This window comes from Myotis yumanensis, unplaced genomic scaffold (genome assembly GCF_028538775.1).
Source record: "Myotis yumanensis isolate MYYU_CA2020_CCGP unplaced genomic scaffold, mMyoYum1.0.hap1 SCAF_7, whole genome shotgun sequence".
Taxonomy (NCBI): Eukaryota; Metazoa; Chordata; class Mammalia; order Chiroptera; family Vespertilionidae; genus Myotis; species Myotis yumanensis.
The window spans coordinates 83,413,604-83,433,145 of NW_027223758.1; the positions used below are offsets into that span (position 1 = coordinate 83,413,604).

Below are 19,542 nucleotides of genomic sequence, written 5' to 3' on the forward strand. Positions count from 1 at the left end.
AGGCAAATGCCCCAGAAAATACTCCACCCGCACCCATGCCAGCAAAGGCCAAGTGAGGGGCTGAGACTCCACCCTCCTCAGGAGGGTGGACAAGACACCCTGTGGGCACCCAGAACTCCCACCCCTGCCAGCAGTAAAGAGGACCCCCTTGGGGTGTCAGAGAAAGCCCAGGGAGAGCCTGACCTCCACTCCCCTCCTGGCAGCCCTGGGGCGTGATGGCCCTTTTCACTACCAGAGCAAGGTCAGAGACCACCAGATGAAAGGTTTGATCAAGTCCAGAGTCTCGTAGCAGAAATACCCAAGATGTCCAGTTTTCAACTGACAACCTCTTGTCATACCCAGAAAAATTTCAGTTGAATGAAAGGAGACAATACACATCAATACTGAGATGACAGAAATGTTAGAATCACCTAAGATTTTAAGGCAGCCAACATACTAGTCAAAATGCTGCAAAGCACAATTAGGAACACACTCGAAACAAAGTGAAAAATAGATCTTGGCAAAGAAATAGAAGATATAACAGAACCAAATAAAAACATAATAGTTAAATTAAAACAATGGATAGGCTCAACAGCAGCACAGAGGGAACACAGGGAAGAGCTGGTGCCCTGGAAGGCAGAGCAATAGGAACGATCCAGGCTGAGCCACAGAGAAAAAATGGACTGAAAAAGAACAAACTGTCCTTGGAGTCCAGAAAGGAGGCGCAAAAAAGGGTGGGGCTGAAAAGGTATCCAACGAGGCAGTGCCTGGGAACTTCTCCTGCATTGCTGATGGGCGTGTCAAATGGTACAGCCTCTCTGGGAAACAGTTCAACTTTCTTGTAAAAAACTAAATACGGCCGAAACCGGTTTGGCTCAGTGGATAGAGCGTCAGCCTGCGGACTGAAGGGTCCCAGGTTCGATTCCGGCCGAGGGCATGTACCTGGGTTGTGGGCACATCCCCAGTAGGAGATGTGCAGGAGGCAGCTGATCGATGTTTCTCTCTCATCGATGTTTCTAACTCTCTATCTCTCTCCCTTCCTCTCTGTAAAAAATCAATAAAATATATTTAAAAAAAAAAAAAAAAAAAACTACGCAGCTACCCTAGGGCCCAGCAGTGGTGCTCCCAGGCACCATTTTATCCCAGAGAAATAAAAACTATGTCCAGATAGAAAAGTCGGAGAGCAAGATGGCGGCATAGGTAAACACCAGAGTTTGCTGCCTCGAACAACCACTTCAAAAATACAACTAAAAGACAGAACAGACATCATCCAGAACCACAGGAAGGCTGGCTGAGTGGAAATTCTACAACTAGAAGGAAAGAGAAAAGCATACCGAGACTCAGAGGAGGCGCAGTGCGGAAGTAAAATACTAAGGTGCGGAGGTGCATGTGGAGCGGGCTGGTGACTGAGGGCGCGGTTGTCGTTTTCAATCGGGAGGGAGTCTCAGGCTCTGAGCTCCAGTTCCGGGCGAGTGTCTAGGGACCCAGACTCATACGGGAGAAGCGGGACTGTCTGGCATTGGTCGGAACCCGAGGGCAGCTTTCTCTCCGAGGGGCTTGCAGCGATTACCAGGACACTGAGAAGCAGAGCCTCTGAGGGCTGGACTGAGAGCAGCCATAACTGCTAGCCCCGCCCTGCTGATTCCGTGGGACCCGCCTCGCCCAAGCCCTGCAGGGAGGCTTTTGCTGGATAGCCCCAGGCAAAGGCTAGATTAGCACCTCCCTAGAGATCCAGGAGCCAGGAAATCCAGAGGTCAGAGTGGGACCATCCAGTTTTCAGCTCCGTGGAACCATAAAGAACCCACTCAGGGGGCAGACTCAGGGAGCACCAAAGCCCCATTGAAGCAAGTCTTGCCCCAGAGGGGTGTCTCCAGCACAGAAGTTCTCCCACTGCAGACACAGCTGATTCTCACAGCCAGTTGGCCTGGAGGTCAATTCCTCCCAGTGATAACTACAACAATCAAGGCTTAACTACAACAAGACTGTTCACAAAGCCCACAAGGGGGTGCACCAAGAGTGTCTACCTCAGGTAATTGGGACACTTAGCACAGAAAGCCACTCTATCGACACAGCGAAGCATAAAAAATGCCGAGACAAAGAAACAGGACACAAAGGACAGAAATGGAGGAAAGCAAACTGCTGGATATAGAGTTCAAAACCACACTTTTAAGGTCTTTAAAGAACTGTCTAGAAGCCGCTGATAAATTTGGTAAGGCCCTCGAAAAGACTGGTGAGACTGCCGATAAATGTAGTGAGATCTTCAAGAAATCTAGTGAGACCCTTGATGTTGTGATAAAAGAACCAACTAGAAATTAAGCATACACTGACTGAAATAAAGAATATTATACAGACTCCCAACAGCAGACCAGAGGATCTCAAGAATCAAGTCAAAGATTTGAAATACGAAGAAGCAAAAAACACCCAACCAGAAAAGCAAAATGAAAAAAGAATCCAATAATACGAAGATAGTGTAAGGAGCCTCTGGGACAGCTTCAAGCGTACCAACATTCGAATTATAGGAGTGCCAGAAGAAGAGAGAGAGCAAGATATCGAAAACCTATTTGAAGAAATGATGACAGAAAACTTCCCCTACCTGGTGAAAGAAATAGACTTCCAAGTCCAGGAAGCACACAGAACCCCAAACAAAAGGAATCCAAAGAGGACCACACCAAGACACATCATAATTAAAATGCCAAGAGCAAAAGACAAAGAGAGTATCCTAAAAGCAGCAAGAGAAAGAAAGTCAGTTACCTACAAGGGAGTACCCATACGACTGTCAGCTAATTTCTCAACAGAAACTTTGCAGGCCAGAAGGTAGTGGCAGGAAATATTCAAAGTGATGAATACCAAGAACCTACAACCAAGATTACTTTATCCAGCAAAGCTATCATTCAGAAGTGAAGGCCAGATAAAGAGCTTCACAGATAAGGAAAAGCTAAAGGAGTTCACCACCACCAAACCAGTATTGTATGAAATGCTGAAAGGTATCCTTTAAGAAGAGGAAGAAGAAGAAAAAGGTAAAGATACAAATTATGAACAACAAATACACATCTATCAACAAGTGAATCTAAAAATCAGGTGAATAAATAATCTGATGAACAGTATGAACTGGTGATTATAATAGAATCAGGGACATAGAAAGGGAATGGACTGACTGTTCTTGGGGGGGAAAGGGGTGTGGGGGGTGCGGGAAGAGATTGGACAATAATCGTGCACCTATGCATGAGGACAGTGGGTGGGGAGTGAGGGCGGAGGGTGGGGTGGGAACTGGGTGGAGGGGAGTTGTGGGAAAAAAGAGGAACCTATGTAATAATCTGAACAATAAAGATTTAAATTTTTTTTAATTAAAAAAAGAAAGAAAACAAATACATAAGGAAAAAACAAAACAAAACTATGTCCACCCAAAAACCTGTACACAAGTGTTCCTAGCAGCTTTGTGCATAATAGTCAATAACCGGAAACAGCCAGAAGTCCTTCCATGGGTAAATGGTTAAACTCACTGGTCCATCCACACTATGGAATACTAGTCACCAGTGAAAAGGAATGAACTGTTGATGCACACAACCACATAGATGAACCTCCGGAAGTTATGCTGAGGGGACGAAGTCAACCCCAATGGACTTTTGATTCCATTTATGTAACATTCTGGAGATGACAACATTGTAGAAATGGACACTAGGTTAGTTGTTCTTGGGGGCGAAGGAGGGGTGGTGGGAGGGAAGCAGGTGTGACTATTAAAAGGGGATATGAAGGATCTTTTTGGTGATGGAAATGTGCTGTACCTTGGCTGTATCCATGTCAAAAAATCCCGTACTATAGTTTTTCAAGATGTTACCACGGAAAGAAACTGGGTAGGGGATACAAAAGATCTCTCTGCCATATTCCCTACAACTGCGTGGGAAATCTATAATTACCTCACAATAAAAAGTTTAGAAAAATAAATGCATGTTCATTTCGAAAGCCACTGTTAAACATTTTGGCGTGTATCCTTCCAGATTTTTCTATGCGTATAAATACTTGCCTTTAAAAAACATAGCCTTGGGGGAGAGACCAAGATGGCGGCATAGGTAAACACCGGAGACCGCTGCCACAAACAACCATTTCAAAAATACAACTAAAAGACGGAACGGACATCACCCAGAACCACAGGAAGGCTGGCTGAAGAGAGACTCTACAACTAGAAGGAAAGAGAACAGCAAACCGAGGCTCAGAGGAGGCGCAGTGTGGAAAATACAAAGGTACCGAGGTGCGCGCGAAAGCACGCTGGTGGCTGAGGGCGCGGTTGTCGTTTTCGGTCGGGAGTGAGTCTCAGACTCTGGGCTCCAGATCCGGGCGAGTCTCTAGGGACCCAAACTCAAACGGGAGAAGCGGGATCCGGCATCAGTTGGAACCTGAGGGCAGCTTTCTCTCCGAGGTTTGCAGCGGCTGCCGGGGTTCTGAGAAGCAGAGCCTCTGGGAACGGGACTGAGAGCCGCCATAACTGCTCCCTCCGCCCGCCCTGTTGAGCCCGCCCCGCCCAAACCCTGCGCACAGCCATTTGCCGATCGCCTCAGGCAAAGGCTGGGTTAGCGCCTCCCCAGAAGGCAGACGTTTTCTACACAGCTGATTCCTACAGCCAGTCGGCCTGGTGGTCAAAGCCCTCTAGTGTTAACTACAACAATTAAGGCTTGGCTAGAACAAGACTGCGCACAAAGGCCACAAGGGGGTGCACCAAGAAAGCATAAAAGATGCGGAGACAAAAAAACATGACAGAAATGGAGGATATGGAGCTAAGAATCGCAATTTTGAGGGCTTGCTATAAATTTGTGCAGAGCCTCACAAAAACTAATGAGACCCTCGATGCTACGATAAAGAAATTAGAAAGTAAGCATACACGGACTGAAATAAAGAATATTATACCAAATAGCAGACCAGAGGAGCACAAGAATCAAACCAAAGATTTGACAAAAAACACCCAACTGGAAAACCAAAATGAAAAAAGAATCCGAAAGTGTGAAGATAGTGTAAGGAGCCTCTGGGACAGCTTCAAGCGCACTAATATCAGAATAATAGGGGTCCCAGAAGATGAGAGACAGCAAGATATTGAAAACCTATTTGAAGAAATAATGGCAGAAAACTTCCCCCACCTGGTGAAAGAAATGGACTTACAGGTCCAAGAAGCGAAGAGAACCCCAAACAAAAGGAATCCAAAGAGGACCACACCAAGACACATCATCATTAAAATGCCAAGAGCAAAAGACAAAGAGAGAATCTTAAAAGCAGCAAGAGAAAGAGACTCAATTACCTACAAGGGAATACCCATACGACTGTCAGCTGATTTCTCAACAGAAACTTTGCAGGCCAGAAGGGAATGGCAAGAAATATTCAAAGTGCTGAATACCAAGAACCTACAACCAAGATTACTTTATCCAGCAAAGCTATCATTCAGAATTGAAGGTCAGATAAAGAGCTTCACAGATAAGGAAAAGCTAAAGGACTTCATCACCACTAAACCAGTACTATACGAAATGCTGAAAGGTTTCCTTTAAGAAGAGGAAGAAGAAAAAGGTAAAGATACAAATTGTGAACAACAAACATGCATCTATCAACAAGTGAATCTAAGAATCAAGTGAATAAATAATCTGATGTACAGAATGAACTGGTGATTACAATGAATCAGGGACATAGAAGGGGAATGGACTGACTATTCTTCGGGGGGGGGGGGGCGGAATGGGAGATGCGGGAAGAGAATGGACAAAAATCGTGCACCTATGGATTAGGACAGTGGGTGGGGAGTGACGGCGGAGGGTGGGGCGGGAACTGGGAGAAGGAGAGTTATGGGAAAAAAAGAGGAACAAATGTAATCAGAACAATAAAGATTTAATTAAAAAAAAAAAAAAAACATAGCCTTGTGCTGCACACATTACCGCACGTGCTTTCTTCCGTCAACAAGACTGAACTCCTCCACCACGTTCTTAATTGCTCCACATTGTTTTTTGCTGCTACAAGCATGGCTGTCAGGAGCATCCTTGTACCTGCATCCCTATGCACGTCTTGGATTATTTCCTTTGTAAATTGCCTCCCGTGGAATTGACAGTGCGAGGCCCGGCGGTTTGCATGTCACATAGAGGCTTTTGTAACCAGCTGTCACATTTCCACCCGGAGCCACACGGATGTCTGCTTCCAATACAGCAGTCCCCCTTACCCACGGTCTCCCCTTCCACAGTTTGTTACCCAGGGCCAACCTTGGTCTGAAAATATAAATGGAAAATTCCAGAAATAAACAATTCATACGTTTTAAGTTGCACACCTTTCTGAGTAGCATGATGAAATCTCGCACCATCCCTCCACTCCGCCCTGCCCTGGACATGAATCGCCCCTTTGTTCAGTGTCTCCATGCCATGGGTGCCCCCCACCACCACTGAGTCACTAGGTAGCCACCTCGGTTATCAGATCGACTGGCACGGTATCTCCGTGCTCGTGTTCAGGCGACCCTTATTTTACTTAACAATGGCCCCAAAGTGCAAGAGCCGTGCTGCTGGCCATTGGGATATGCCACAGAGAAGCCGGGAAGTGCTTCCCGTAAGTGAAAATGTTGCATGTAATGAGGGGAAGGCCACACGGTGTATAGAGGGTTCAGGCAGCCCCTGGAGGTCTTGGCATATCTCCCCTGCGGATAAGGGGGGGACTACTGTACACAGTGTATTACAGGTTATCATTTGTGTGGAAACAAAATGAACGCCATACACCTGTCCCTTACTTAACAACTAATTTTCCCTGAAAACCCTGCCATTTTGATAAAGCTTTTTAAAAAAAAAAATGTTATCAAAAATATATTTTTTAATTCATTTTAATGGGAAAATGGTGTTAAACCCCAGCCCAAGGTACCCCTAAATTTTCACAGAGACAAAATTATCAGATGAACATTCCAGTTGAGTTTATCTCAGTGATAACGATTTGAAAGAGAATAAATAGAATCCGCTCATAAAATGCAATGCCGGGAAGGTCACTGAGGACGGGGTGGGCCTCGTTTTTTAGAAGGTAATGTCTTTCTGACTTTACAGCTTTTGAGAGACTCATGGTTATCTTGTTCTCCAGCAGCACTCACATGAAGCCATGGCACAGAATGAGAAGGAGCACAGGGCTTCCGGGGACGGAAGATCCCTGTGCACAAGACTGAGAGATTACTGAAATGCACCCCCCACTCGCTTGCCTTCAGTCCACAAATCAAAATATTTGGTTTGCCCCATGGCACACTCCTCAGATTTGTCCCCTATAGTACACTCTGCTTGGGAAGTGTTGTGTCAAGTAAATCGGTGAGCCTGTCTCTGCATAAGACCATTATGCTAAATATCACTTGTGTGTTCGTCAGCTTGGGTTGCCATAACAATATACCACAGTCTGGGTGGCTAAACAACAGGGATTTATTTTCTCACAGTTCCGGGGGCTGGAGCTCCAAGATCAAGGTGTCAGCAGGTTTGGTTTCCTCTGAGGCCTCTCTCCTTGGCTTTCAGATGGCCACCTTCTCTCTGTGTCCTCATGTGGTCATTCTTCTGTGCATGAGCATGTCTGTCCTAATCGCTTAGGAAGACAATAGCCATGCCCTGGCCGGGTAGCTCAGTTGGTTAGAGCAGCATTCCTATCAGGTTGCGGGTTCAATCCCCTGTTAGAGTACATACAGGAATAACTAATGAATGCATAAATAAGTGGAACAGCACAGCAGCCACCAGCTGGGCAGTGCCAAACACAACGGGGACCATCAGAAGTCCTACCAGGGGGGCTCAGTGCCCCCCCCCTCTCAAATCAATAAGTAAAAATTCTAAAAATAAAGACAATAGTCACATTGGATTGGGCTCCATCCTAACAGCCTCATTTTAACTGAATCACCTTTAGAAAAGGCCCTATCTTCACATACAGTCACTTTCTGAGGTTCTGAGGATTGGAGCTTTGACACATGAATTGAGGTGGGAGGAGCACAATTCAGCTTATAACAACTGTTGATAGCATACTAGAGGCCCGATGCACGAAGATTTGTGCAAGAATGGGCCTTCCTTCCCCTGACTGCCAGCACCTCCTTCGCTCTGGCCAGAGCCTCCTTTCCGCCTTCCCACGCTGCCCAGAGGCCCGGAGCGGGCTGGGGTGGTGCGGAACACCTGTGTTGTCACCATGGCGACAACACAAGCATCCCGCCCCGGCCCTGGCCACTCAGCACCTGCATATGCAAATTAACCTGCCATCTTTATTGGGTTAATTTGCATACTCCTGATTGGCTGGTGGGTGTCGCATTGGTACGGTCAGTTTGCATCTTTCTCTTTTATTAGTGTAGATTTTGATACTGGGTTTGGGGACAAAAATGTCAGTGTATCAAAAAGAAAGTTGTTTAACAAATGATTCAGCTTTTCAAGAGTCATTATGGTAAGCAGTCATTACCAGGAGCCCTGCCAGCGTGGCTCAGTTGGTTGAGCAGCATTGTCCTGTGAACTGAAAGGTTTCTAGTTCCACTCCCTGTCAGGGCACATACCTGGGTTGCGGGTTTGAGCCCCTGTAACCCATGGATGTTTCTGTCTCACGGTTGATGTTTCTCTCTCTTTCTCTTTCTCCCTTCCTCTCTCTCAGCATGTCCTTGGTTGAGGTTTGGTTTTTTTTTAAGTCATTAACAGGATAGTTGTTATCAGATGCAGGTCTGTGTATATATTTTTGCCAGGACATGTATCGAATACGTTTGGAAGATTCACAAAATGATAACAGTCGCTTCAAGAGGACACCGAGTGGCTGCAGACAGTTAGGAGGGCTCACTGCACAGCTATTGTATCGTTTTAATTGTATTCCCCACACATGTGCTAATGCATATTCTACCAGGGGAATGAAATACTTATTTTAGCCAAGGATTGACTTAACTCCTCTGTGATCTCAGGGACCTGTCATCTCGTTCCCTGCTGTATCCCCAGGCCCTGTCACGGAGCCTGGCACACAGGAGGCACCCAGCAGGGGTGTTGAAAGAATGACTAAATGAGCAACTCGGTAAATTCCTCTCTTACTGTTTGGACGCAGGGCCCCTGCAAAGCCCACCCAGTGACCCTCTCTGTCTTTCCCTGTGGTTTGCAGACGGCAGCAAAGACCTCCAGGAGGGAGCAAGCCCCAGCAGCACGGCGACCACCAGCCAGGCAGTGCCAAACACAACAGGGACCATCAGAAGTCCTACCAGGGGGGCTCAGCGCCCCACCCCTCAGGGAGGCCCACCCATCACGGCTACAGCCAGAACCGGCGCTGGCACCACGGCAACATGAAGCACCCACCTGGCGACAAGGGAGAGGCAGGCACCCACCGCAATGCTAAAGAGACCGTGCCCGTGGGCAGCCCCAAGCTTGAGGACGCCCTGGTGGACCCTGGGCACAGCGGCCTCGAGCCCCCCTGCAGCCCCGATGGCCCGGCCCCAGCGGCCTCTGAGAGGCTGCCCCCGCAGCAGCCGGGAGCCCTGGAGGCCGAGGCAAAGCGTAAAGACAGTGTTACCCCCGAGCGCATCGGGGAGCGGCCCAGAATTACCCTGCTCCAGTCTTCCAAAGACAGGCTGCGGCGGAGGCTGAAGGAAAAGGGACCGGTAATTGCATTTTCATTGTTCTCTTCCACCAGGGAGGACTCGTGAGGTAGGCACGTTGGCAGGTGGGCTCGGGTTTGAGGGCCTGGGGCGCCCAGTGGAGAGAAGCGGGAGCCGCCACTGCCTTGAGGACTCCTGGCACCTGCATGAACCCCTCCAGCACATTCTGACCCCTCAAGTGGGCATGGGGTACCACCCCTCAGCCGAAGAGGGGAGGGGCGGGGAGGAAGAGGCCGTGCCTGGTGGCGATGGGAGTTGCGGGAGTGACGGCCACTTCCCAAGCCACACACTGGAAGCAGAGAGCAGGTTCTGGAACCTCCGTCCGTGCCCTGGCCCAGAGCTCTCCTTGTTGAGAACAGAGAGGCCAGTGCAGACCTTCCTTCTGCCCTTGATCCTGCCCATCACCTGCCCTCACACCCCCGCAGTTAAGTCCCTCACACTCCCGGCCACCAGCCTGTGGTGTTTGAGTAAGTACTTTTGTGACTGTCAGGTGCCATTCTCCCTCCTCCCGCCTGCCTCTGGGGCCGTGGCATTGAAACCTCAGGAGGGTGTAGACTTCTGCCTGAGATTCTCCTCCTAGAAGTGCCCCTCGTTTTGGTGACACGTAGGAGGACTCCTTGGTGTGTAGTGTTTGTGGGTAGAAGGCCAGCCGTCGCCATAGGACGCAAAGCTGTGGCCATGGCCGTGTCCACAGGGAACCCTACGCCCAGAGAACACAACCACCGTGGGCTCTAGGAGCCTAGAGCTACTCCATGGGCGCACTGACCAGCATAGCAAGCATTTTGGATGCCACCTTCCTTCCCCACCTAGTCTTCCTGCCCTCGTTTTCTCTTTGGCCCAATTTTTTTTTTAATACATTTTATTGATTTTTTACAGAGAGAAAGGGAGAGGGATAGAGAGTTAGAAACATCGATGAGAGAGAAACATCGATCAGCTGTCTCCTGCACACTCCCCACTAGGGATGTGCCTGCAACCAAGGTACATGCCCTTGACCGGAATCGAACCTGGGACCCTTCAGTCCGCAGGCCGACGCTCTATCCACTGAGCCAAACCGGTCAGGGCTTTGGCCCAGTTTTTAATTTGTTATCTTATTGCATCTTCTGTGAGCCCTATTAAATCATTTCTGGATTGAGACCTTTGATGGGCATGTAGGCAAACAGAACCCATACACGTGAGAATCCTGGGTGAGAGATGGGGCTCGCTAGAAGGGATGTCACAGGGGCCAGGGACAAGGGCAGCAGAGAGCGTGGGGCTGAGGGTCCTTGGTGCAGGTCAGCATTCCTGGGGGGAACCAGACGGGGTTCTAGAAGGTAGGTCTGGGTCCTTTCTGGGGGTGGCACACTTCCCATACGGGCCACTCCCCCAACACACACACACACACACACACACACACACACACACACACACACACACAGAACCTCGGCTCCACTCGGGCCGCCTCGGTTTGTCTCCCTGCCCCCAGGACGAGGTGGCCGTGGAGCCCCCCACCCCGCAGCAGAACAAGATGGACAAGCTGATTGAGATCCTGAACAGCATGCGCAACAACAGCAGCGACGTGGACGCCAAGCTCAGCACCTTCATGGAGGAGGCGCAGAACTCGACCAACTCGGAGGAGATGCTGGGCGAGATCGTGCGCACCATCTACCAGAAGGCCGTGTCCGACCGCAGCTTCGCCTTCACGGCCGCCAAGCTCTGCGACAAGATGGCGCTTTTCATGGTGGAGGGGACCAAGTTCCGCAGCCTGCTGCTCAACATGCTCCAGGTAACCGACACCGGCAGCTGCGTCCGGCCGCCCCGCCTCCTCCCTGCCCCTGGGGTTATTACTAGAGAGAAGGCTGCAAATTCTGACCACGGTTGAACTTTTCCCAGGTTCCACCCTTGCCCGATTAATTATAGAAAATAAGAAGGCACTCAAGGGGCAAGGGCTGAGTGGCCGGATTTACGTGTGTTTGTGTGAGGGCTCCATGGTGACGGCGGTGGCCCAGTATACTTTTATAGGTGCGTCATGTTTAACCGGCCTCTGCCTCTTTCTATTTCCATGATAAGAGGGCTGGCTCTCGGTCTGAGCCAGCCTGTGCTTTGACCTCTCCACGTCTGAGTAGACACGACCTTGCGGCGGACTTCTCTCTCTTCTGGCTCCCCCTCTCCAGGACCAGCCCCCCAGCCCCCATCCCTGGAGGTGGTGCCCTTGGTTGTAGCTGGTGCTTAGATGGGTCTGAGCAGAAGGTACAAGGGCCTTGAGCAGGGAAGGTCTGGCCTGTCTGCTGATGCTCTGAGCTTCCTGAAATCCTCGTGGGGAAGAGGGGAGCATGGTGATTTCATAGTCTTGTTCCTTGGTGCTCTCCCAGTCAAAACCCTCCGCCCCCGGGGGCTTCGTCCGGCTCCTTGGTCTTTCCTCCACGGCGGCAGAGCTCCGCGATGGTTTCACTGGGGTGAGTGTGTAGTAGGCGTGAGCGTGGGCACTTAGACTGAGCCCAGCGCAGTTTCATCTCGAGTGCGGAGTCGGGGGGCTGATGCCAGCTCATCTATCAGAGGTGGTCGTAGGTGAATTGGTGGCGTCAGGGATAGGTAGCAGGTAGCAGAGCATGGTGGCCACACTAGGCCCTGGGACTATCCAGACACCAAGTGTGAACTAGGACAGATGGCCACCTGGTCTCAACCACCTGGTCCACAGTCGGCTGTCTTTCCCCTACGAACGAGGAGGCAGGAGCCCTCTCCACGCACGGCCCAGAGGGCTCCATCCCGCAGTCCGCTCCTCTTCCCAAGGAGCCCGCTCACTGCAACCTGAGCCCTCGCTGGCCGGCCTGGGCTGCGTCTCCAGCTCCGGGCCCGATCGGGTTCCCATTCCTGGATCGCCCACGCTCCCCTGGTGACGAATTCCCGCATTACCTGAGGGATTTGCACATTGGACATGTTCCTTGCGGGCCGGAATGTCCCGGGAGCGTGTGGGGGATGGCAGCGGGGAGCCGCCTGTCTGCCACGTACCACCAGGCACAGGGAGTCCAGGATGGGATCGGCCTGTGGCCTGTGGCCTTGGCCTTTGTCCTTTCTTGAGAAGGGCCAGGAGAGGGCAAGGTTTCTGGACATTGGCGACCAGATCCTGGTAACCTCGCCAAAGCCAGAGACGGACAGACATATAGGGCATGGGATGATGCACCTGACCACGCACCCCCTGACCAAGGGACCCCCCAAGATCCTGCCCAGGTCAGGCATTTCTTCCAAGGACCTCTGGTTAGAGCGGCCTCGCCCACAGCGTCCCGCATGGCATCAGTCCTGCGAGTGCTCACCCACAAAAGGGGCTCCGTGGCCCGACACAGGCCTCTCCATTAGTCCAAAAGCAGACTGGCCCGCGACAGAGGAAGGGAACCTGTTAGGCTGCACTGAGCTCAGCGAAGTCCTCTCCACAGCCCCCCGCTAATGACTTCTCGAGGAACTGCTGTGCTGAGAGACACCGGCTGGCAAACACCAGGACAGAGAGAGAGGACTAAACTGAAAGCTGAGAAACGGGGCTTCTTGACCGGGTTCACACCGTCAGCCGGAGCTTGGCTCTGCGCTCTCCCTGGGCCAGTGCTCAGCCTCTTGGCACTCAGCAGCGGCCTCAGGATTCTGTGCTGCTGGAGATGACTCGGGCTGGGGAGGGCGTGAGGGGCCACATGGCCTCTTCCTTCCTCACTCTCCCACGGCCTGGCCCTGGCATGAAGCAGTGCTGGGTCCCCCTGGTCCTCGGAACCGGCCCACCCCATATCGTGGCTCAAGGTGTGCCAACCCCACTGAGGCCACCTTGTCTCTGGGCAGAGGAGAGCTGTCCCTCCCACGGCGTTTGCCTGCGTGGAGCACTTGTGGGTCAGGTATTTAGAAATGGAAACATCCTCACCCTCCCCCTCTTCACCACCTCCAACCCCAGCTTTCATGTACGCTGAGGAGGGGGCCCCTCGGAGGGCATAACCAGGGGCATGAGCCGGGCACTTGGGCCTCCTGAGTCGCCATTCAAGGCCCTTTGGGCTCCTGTGGAAGGCAGGCTGGATGTGCTGGCGTGAGGTTACCCCAGCTCCCTACAGACGCCCCAAACCCTGCTTACCAGGCCCCCAGAAAGCCACCACCCAAGTCTGGCTGGGCCTGTGTGGGCCCTGCCACTCCTCTCCGCAGCTCAGGAAGTGGCCGGTGAGTGTAGGCTTCCAGGCGGCATAACTCCTGGCCACACACCACCCCGAGTACAGAGTACAAGAAGAGAGAGCATGGCTCATCCAGCCCCCTTCCCCTCCTTAACACCCACAGGGATGTCTCTTTTCACCAGCTTTCATTTTCTGGTGAATCTGATTTATATCCCTTTGCTGGCAGCCCTGGGCCCAGCCCCAGAGCCCTTCCCTCCCCTTCCTCCCTCTGAGGTTCACACTCAGCTTCTTCCACGCCAGGCCACGGCCACTGGGTCCCCAGCCAGCCCCCGGTTCAGTTTGGTGGCCTCTGAGACGCCCCTCATGGGGCCAGGTTTGGCTGCTGCCACCACGTCCAAGTTCTGAGACCCGGCTTAGTGCTTGGCGCTGGCTGCGAAGGGCCCAGGGTGTGAAGTGCCCGCGGAGCACAGCTCCCAGCAGCTGGCTTTGGATGTCGCCCTCCTTGGCCAACCGCGTTTGCCGCCTGGGCTTCAGCAGTGGGAGCTGGCAGCACGGGAGGGCGGGGCAGGCTCTGATAGAGTGGACACTGGGCAGGTGTGTGAGGGCTGCCTGCCAGGCTGGGGTGCAGCCCCTGTGGAGAGAGAAGTGGGGCGAGGGGAGGTCACAGGATCTTTAGTCCTTCCCAGCCAGACTCAGCTTTGGCATCTGAAGGAAGCCAGAGGCACTGCCCTCATGAGCTAGGGTGATGCCAGAGACCCACCCTGGGGTCTCCGTGGACCCGTCACCAGTCCCACAGCGCAAAGCACGCTCTTCAGTTGTTACATCTAAGCCGAGTCTTTTTGCCTGACATGTGGTTCTTCTCTTGGTGGTGTTCTTATAAGTAAAATTCTACCTCATACCCCGACATTTCTTAAATGTTCATCATGTGCCAATCAGGCGTGTACGTTAGGTCAGTGTCTCACCTTGAATGTGAGTGTGAATCACATGGGATTTTACTGAAATGCAGATTCTGGTCCAGTGGGCCTGGTGGACCTGAGCGTCTCATCCAGCGCTGCTGGCCGGTGACGGGGCACTGGGCGACCGTAGGTGATGGCTCAGTGTGGCAGATGGGCCGACCGAGGCACAGGCTCTGTCGGTGCGATTGTGGGGAGTGGGATCCAGCCTGGGAGTGCCGGGCTTTCCTTAGGCCCGTGGTTCAGCCTGGCTGTCCATCACACTCGCGTGGGAAGGAGCTTTCAAAACATGCGGGAGGGGCCCCTCCCCCAGACCACCGATTACACTCTCCCAGGACGGGGCCTGGGCCTCCTTTCTGTTGCTGTTGTTAGTCCTCACCCGAGGATGTTGTCCCCATTGCTTTGTAGAGAGAGAGTGGAAAAGGGAGGGAGGGGGAGAGAGAGAGAAACATCGACGTAAGAGAGATACATCAATTGGTTGCCTCCTGCACGCATCCCAACTAGGCTGGGGGTCAAACTTGTAACCCAGGTACGTGCCCCTGACTGGGATTTGAACCCACGACCCTTCGGTACGCGGGCCGACACTCTAACTACTAAGCAACACTGGCCAGGACATGGGCATCCTGTTTTAAAGAACCCCCCAGGTGAATCTATGGTGCGACAGGTTGAGCACCACTATCAGGAAGATACCCTGACGACGCCCTGACTGTGCACCGTTGTCACTTGTGAGCCCGCTGGTCCTGCCTGTCTCCCCATAAATGAGTCAATACATGGGTGCCAGGGACTGGACTCGCCGCTGAGCGAGGTGGGTGAGCTGGGAGGAGAACGCCGAAGGGGGAGACATCAGCAGCTGAACATTCCCTTCACTCTGCCCGTCCTCGGTTTACCCTCCGTGCAATGAGGAAGCTGGTCTGGACCATCCCAGGGCCCCTTTTTCATGCTCCTCACCATCGTTCTGAGGTTCCGAGTGAACCAGGCGGAGCCCCCAGCTGCCTCTCCTCTCCCAGTGACCCCATTTCTCTCTGTCCTCAGCTCCTCTCCCCCGTCCTGTTCCTTTTTCTTGGCCTCAGATATGTGTGAGAGCAGCTATCACATGTGGTAGGAAAAGGGCCTCACTCTCCACCCACATTCCCAGGCTGTGCCAGGGGCCAGGCCACCCAGGGAAAGCCGGGGAGTGATCCCCTTCGCTGCCCAGCCCGCCTCTCCCCACCCTTCCCGCCCGGCTCCCGGCTTCTTCATATTTGTGAAGTCCCCCACCCACTGGAGTACGTGGCTTGGTGATTTCTGACTTCCAGGAGAATGTGGGCTGGCCAGGGCCCCTGGGTGACAGAAACCACCAAAACTCTGCCTGGATCCTCATCAGGGAATTGCGCGATAATGGGGCCGGGGCTCCAGTTTCACGGGGAGGGGAAGAATGAGCGTGCCTCTTTTTATGGGACATTCGGAATGACAGGAATTAGAGGCCCGAGCCCCCTCCGCCCAGCACTGCCCCGTCACCACCCCGGGCTGTCCAGTTGGGCTCTGGGAGTGCTCCTCGCCGAGCTATGCTTGGGTGGTACAAGTTCAAGCCTCCTCTGTTGAAATGCGTGCGCCCTGTTTAGCCAAGAGGTGTCTGCATCCGAGCTATGCAGAGCAAAGTATTATTAGAGCAGGCATCAGTGTGTCTGTAACTGAACCCAGCTCTCCCTAGCAACCGTTGCCAACAACACCTCTAACAGAAGGATGCAGTACCTTGTTTTGAAGGGGGGAAAAAAACACACCAAGTCACAAACACAGCAGGGTTGTTGTGAAAAGACAACGCAAAATCGGAATCTGGAATGTGACCAGAGATCAACCAAAGGACCTGTATGCATGCATATAAGCGTAAGCGATGGACGCAGACAACAGGGGGTGAGGGTGCGGGCAAGACTGGGAGGATGAGGTGACAATGGGGGATAAAGACACATTTGTAATACCTTAATCAATAAAAAAATTAAAAAATAAAACAGACCTAAAAATAAATGGCTCTCTGCCAGCACCTTCCAGAAGACACCCTCTTAAAAAATTGACCTCGGGGCATTTGATAGACAGAAACACTATTGAAGGGTGACAGGGGCTCCGTAGGGCCTCCGTGGGGTCTCTGGGAATGATTGTAACTGTAAGTTTTTGTGCCGGAAGGGGCACTCGGGATGTTCTGGTCCGGCTGCCCCTATCTGTAAATCAGAGTATAAGATCCACCTTCAGGGCTTGAGTGACACATCCGTCCCCTCTGTAGCTTGAGCAGAGAACCTGGGCCGGTCCTCTAACTCCAGTCAGAGGGCGGACTTCCTCTCCTGCTTGTCTCAAGGTCTCCAGAAACGCAAAACCCTTCCCTCAGCGTGAAGTGTGGCGTTCTGACCCCGCCTGCTACGAGGAAAGGAGGAAGGGACTAACCTGGGTGCCTGGAGTGCTAACCAGCTCCTGGTTGCAAACTTAAGGGCAGGAATCCTGGCTGAGTTTTCATGGGTCCCCAGCTCCTGGCAGCACGACTTGTACATAATAGGTGCCCAGGAAGTGCCTGTGCCAGGGCGGGCGGGGCCCTCAACCCAGGGCTCCCTGGTGTGTGGTGGGCTTCTCCGCTCTCCTGAGGACCTTCATGAACATGGGCTTCCTTCCCCACATGTACATTTCAGTGGCTCAGCAAGCCTGCGAGCCCCACCCAGAGTGACGGGCTGAGTGGGGTGGTCAGCCCAGCACGCAAGCTCCAGGCTCCATGCCATACTATACCCTCTCCCCCGCCAGCCCCCCGCCCCCCGCCCCAAATAGCTTCTAAGGGTCAGAAGCTCGAGAAAATCAGGAATCTGCCTCATGAAGGAAGCTATCAGTGGGGATTCCATAACCCACCCACCTAGAATAATCGCACAGCATCCCGTGGTCTCCGAGCCCCTGAGCTTTCTGGGCCACTGGAGGGCCGAGGGGGTCTGAGGCAATACCTTCCCGTCTCCGCTTGCTTTATCCAGGTGAACCCCAAGCTGTTATGCCCAAGGTTCTGCTCTCCCCTCGCACCCTCTCCCCCTGATCGGACCTCCTCCCTCCCTCCCCACGCCCACCGCATGTAAACTAATTTTACTGTTGGCCCAGCCGGGCATACCCCAGGGATAGCAGCGCATTGTTCTGCTCGTTCCTGAGGCCGAGCGCAGCCCTGGCCAGACCCACCCGAGCTCCTCCACTGCTGCTGGGAGTCGGGAGGGTAGAGCAAGGGCCAGCACCAGGCAGCAGCTTTCCTGTGGGCAGGTGGAGGAGGGTGACGTCGGGCCCACCAAAGATCTCTTTAAAAAAAACAAGCTCCCCCACCTGCTGGCTGGCACCCGAGCACCCTGTGAGTGGTCAGTGCCCGTGCTGAAGGTCGTGTCCTGCGAGGGCCATGCAGGGCCGGCACGCACGCTCCCTCAGGGTGGGCACTGGCAGGCTTGCCTCCCCTGTCACGGGAGACTGGTTGTCACAGGCGTTTGGCAGGCACGGCTGCCCCGATGGGGAGAGCGATGCTTGGCTGGTGCCAAGGCTCTTGGCCCACCTCACCGAACCCCAGAGGGGGGAGCCCGGTGTCTCCTTGCCATGCTTGTTGCCCACACTTGCTCTGGCATGAGTGAACTTTACCTTCTTTCTCCCAATCCTCGTTTCTGTCTCTCAGCAAACACTTACTGAGCCTCTGCTGTACACCACACAGTGGCAGAGCCTGTGTACGGCGTTGTCTCTGCTCGTCTGCCTGCCCTCCGTCTTCTCCGTTTGTGCAGGGGTGGGTGTAATCCCAAGACTAGGTGTCTTACTCAAGGCCCCGGCCAGACTGTCTCAAAGGGAGCATTCAGACCAGCGTTCTCTGACGGTGCGGTTTGGGGGTGGGGGCGTGGAGGCAGGGTGTGGGGGCTCCTGAAGGTGCTAAGTCGAAAGCCCCTCTGAAACTTGGGGATGTTCGGTGGGACAGAATCAGCTCATGGCTTGATCAGGGGCAAAAAGCGTTTTGTGTTTTTAATCTGAAAATAAGCAGAAGAAAGAAAATGATCATTTGGGCCCCAGTCAGTCCCAGAGGCGCCCAGGACAGCAGCCTGCCCGTCAGGCTTTCCTTTTCCAAAACTGTGTCCCCAGGTGTCCTGGGGCAGTGACTGTGTCCTGTCATCTGTGTCCCGTCCCCCCAACCCCCCACGGTGGCAGCACCTCGTTGGTGCTCGGCAGGCATCCAGTGGCTGGTTCCAGATGCCTCCGCTCAGGGGGGACCAAGGTGGGCAGTAGCCTGGGCAGCAGAGGGGATGGAGCGGCGTCCTGCCCCCTCCCACCTCCGGGCCGGGAGCTTTACCGAGGTCAGGAATGGTTTCACCACCGCCTGGGGCCCTTGCCAGGCTGTGTCCTCTTCCCTGCACACCCTCACCCCCCACCCGGCTTCATTTTTCCTGCTAAATCCCCTGATAGAACCTGGTTGGGCGCTTCCCTGTCTGAAGCTGCCACGCCGAGGCAGGCCTGCAGATAAGTGGGTTATCGGAGAAGACCGGCTCGGGTGTCCCGGGCCCCAGAGGGTCACCCCTGGCTGGCTGGCAGCTCACCCCCAGCACCTCCTCCTCCCCAGAGCAGGCCAGCAGGAGACGGCAGATCCGTCCACAGCTCAGCGAGTGGCCGGCCCCCAGCCGCCGGTGGGAATCTGAGCTATGCTAAGCCGCTCCAGATCGCAGCATCGCTGCCCTGCCCGGGCACGGCCGGCCCAGACAGGGCGCCTCTACCTGCCGCGGCCGCCGCTGGAAAGCTGGCACGGCCCGAGCTGATGGAAAAAATCTCCCTGCGGGTTATGTAACTGCTCACCACCCTGTCCCTGGCTTCCCAGGGAGGCTCCCAGCCACCACAGAGGGAGCGGGGTGGACCCTGGCCAGGGAGGGGTCAGCAGCGGGTCACTCTTCCAAAGGGAAGCAGATAGTCTTGA

At 53.4% G+C, this 19,542-nt stretch overlaps 1 protein-coding gene across 5 annotated transcripts in view; it reads left to right on the plus strand.

Annotated features, from left to right (window-relative positions):
• CTIF (cap binding complex dependent translation initiation factor) overlaps positions 1–19,542 on the plus strand; it is a 238,165-nt gene that overhangs the window by 149,444 nt on the left and 69,179 nt on the right. For all 5 annotated transcript variants that reach the window (XM_070421124.1, XM_070421123.1, XM_070421128.1 and 2 more), the window contains 2 exons: positions 9,064–9,556; positions 11,016–11,315. In XM_070421124.1, coding sequence (XP_070277225.1) covers positions 9,064–9,556; positions 11,016–11,315 — 793 coding nt within the window. The remainder of the gene's footprint in view (positions 1–9,063; positions 9,557–11,015; positions 11,316–19,542) is intronic.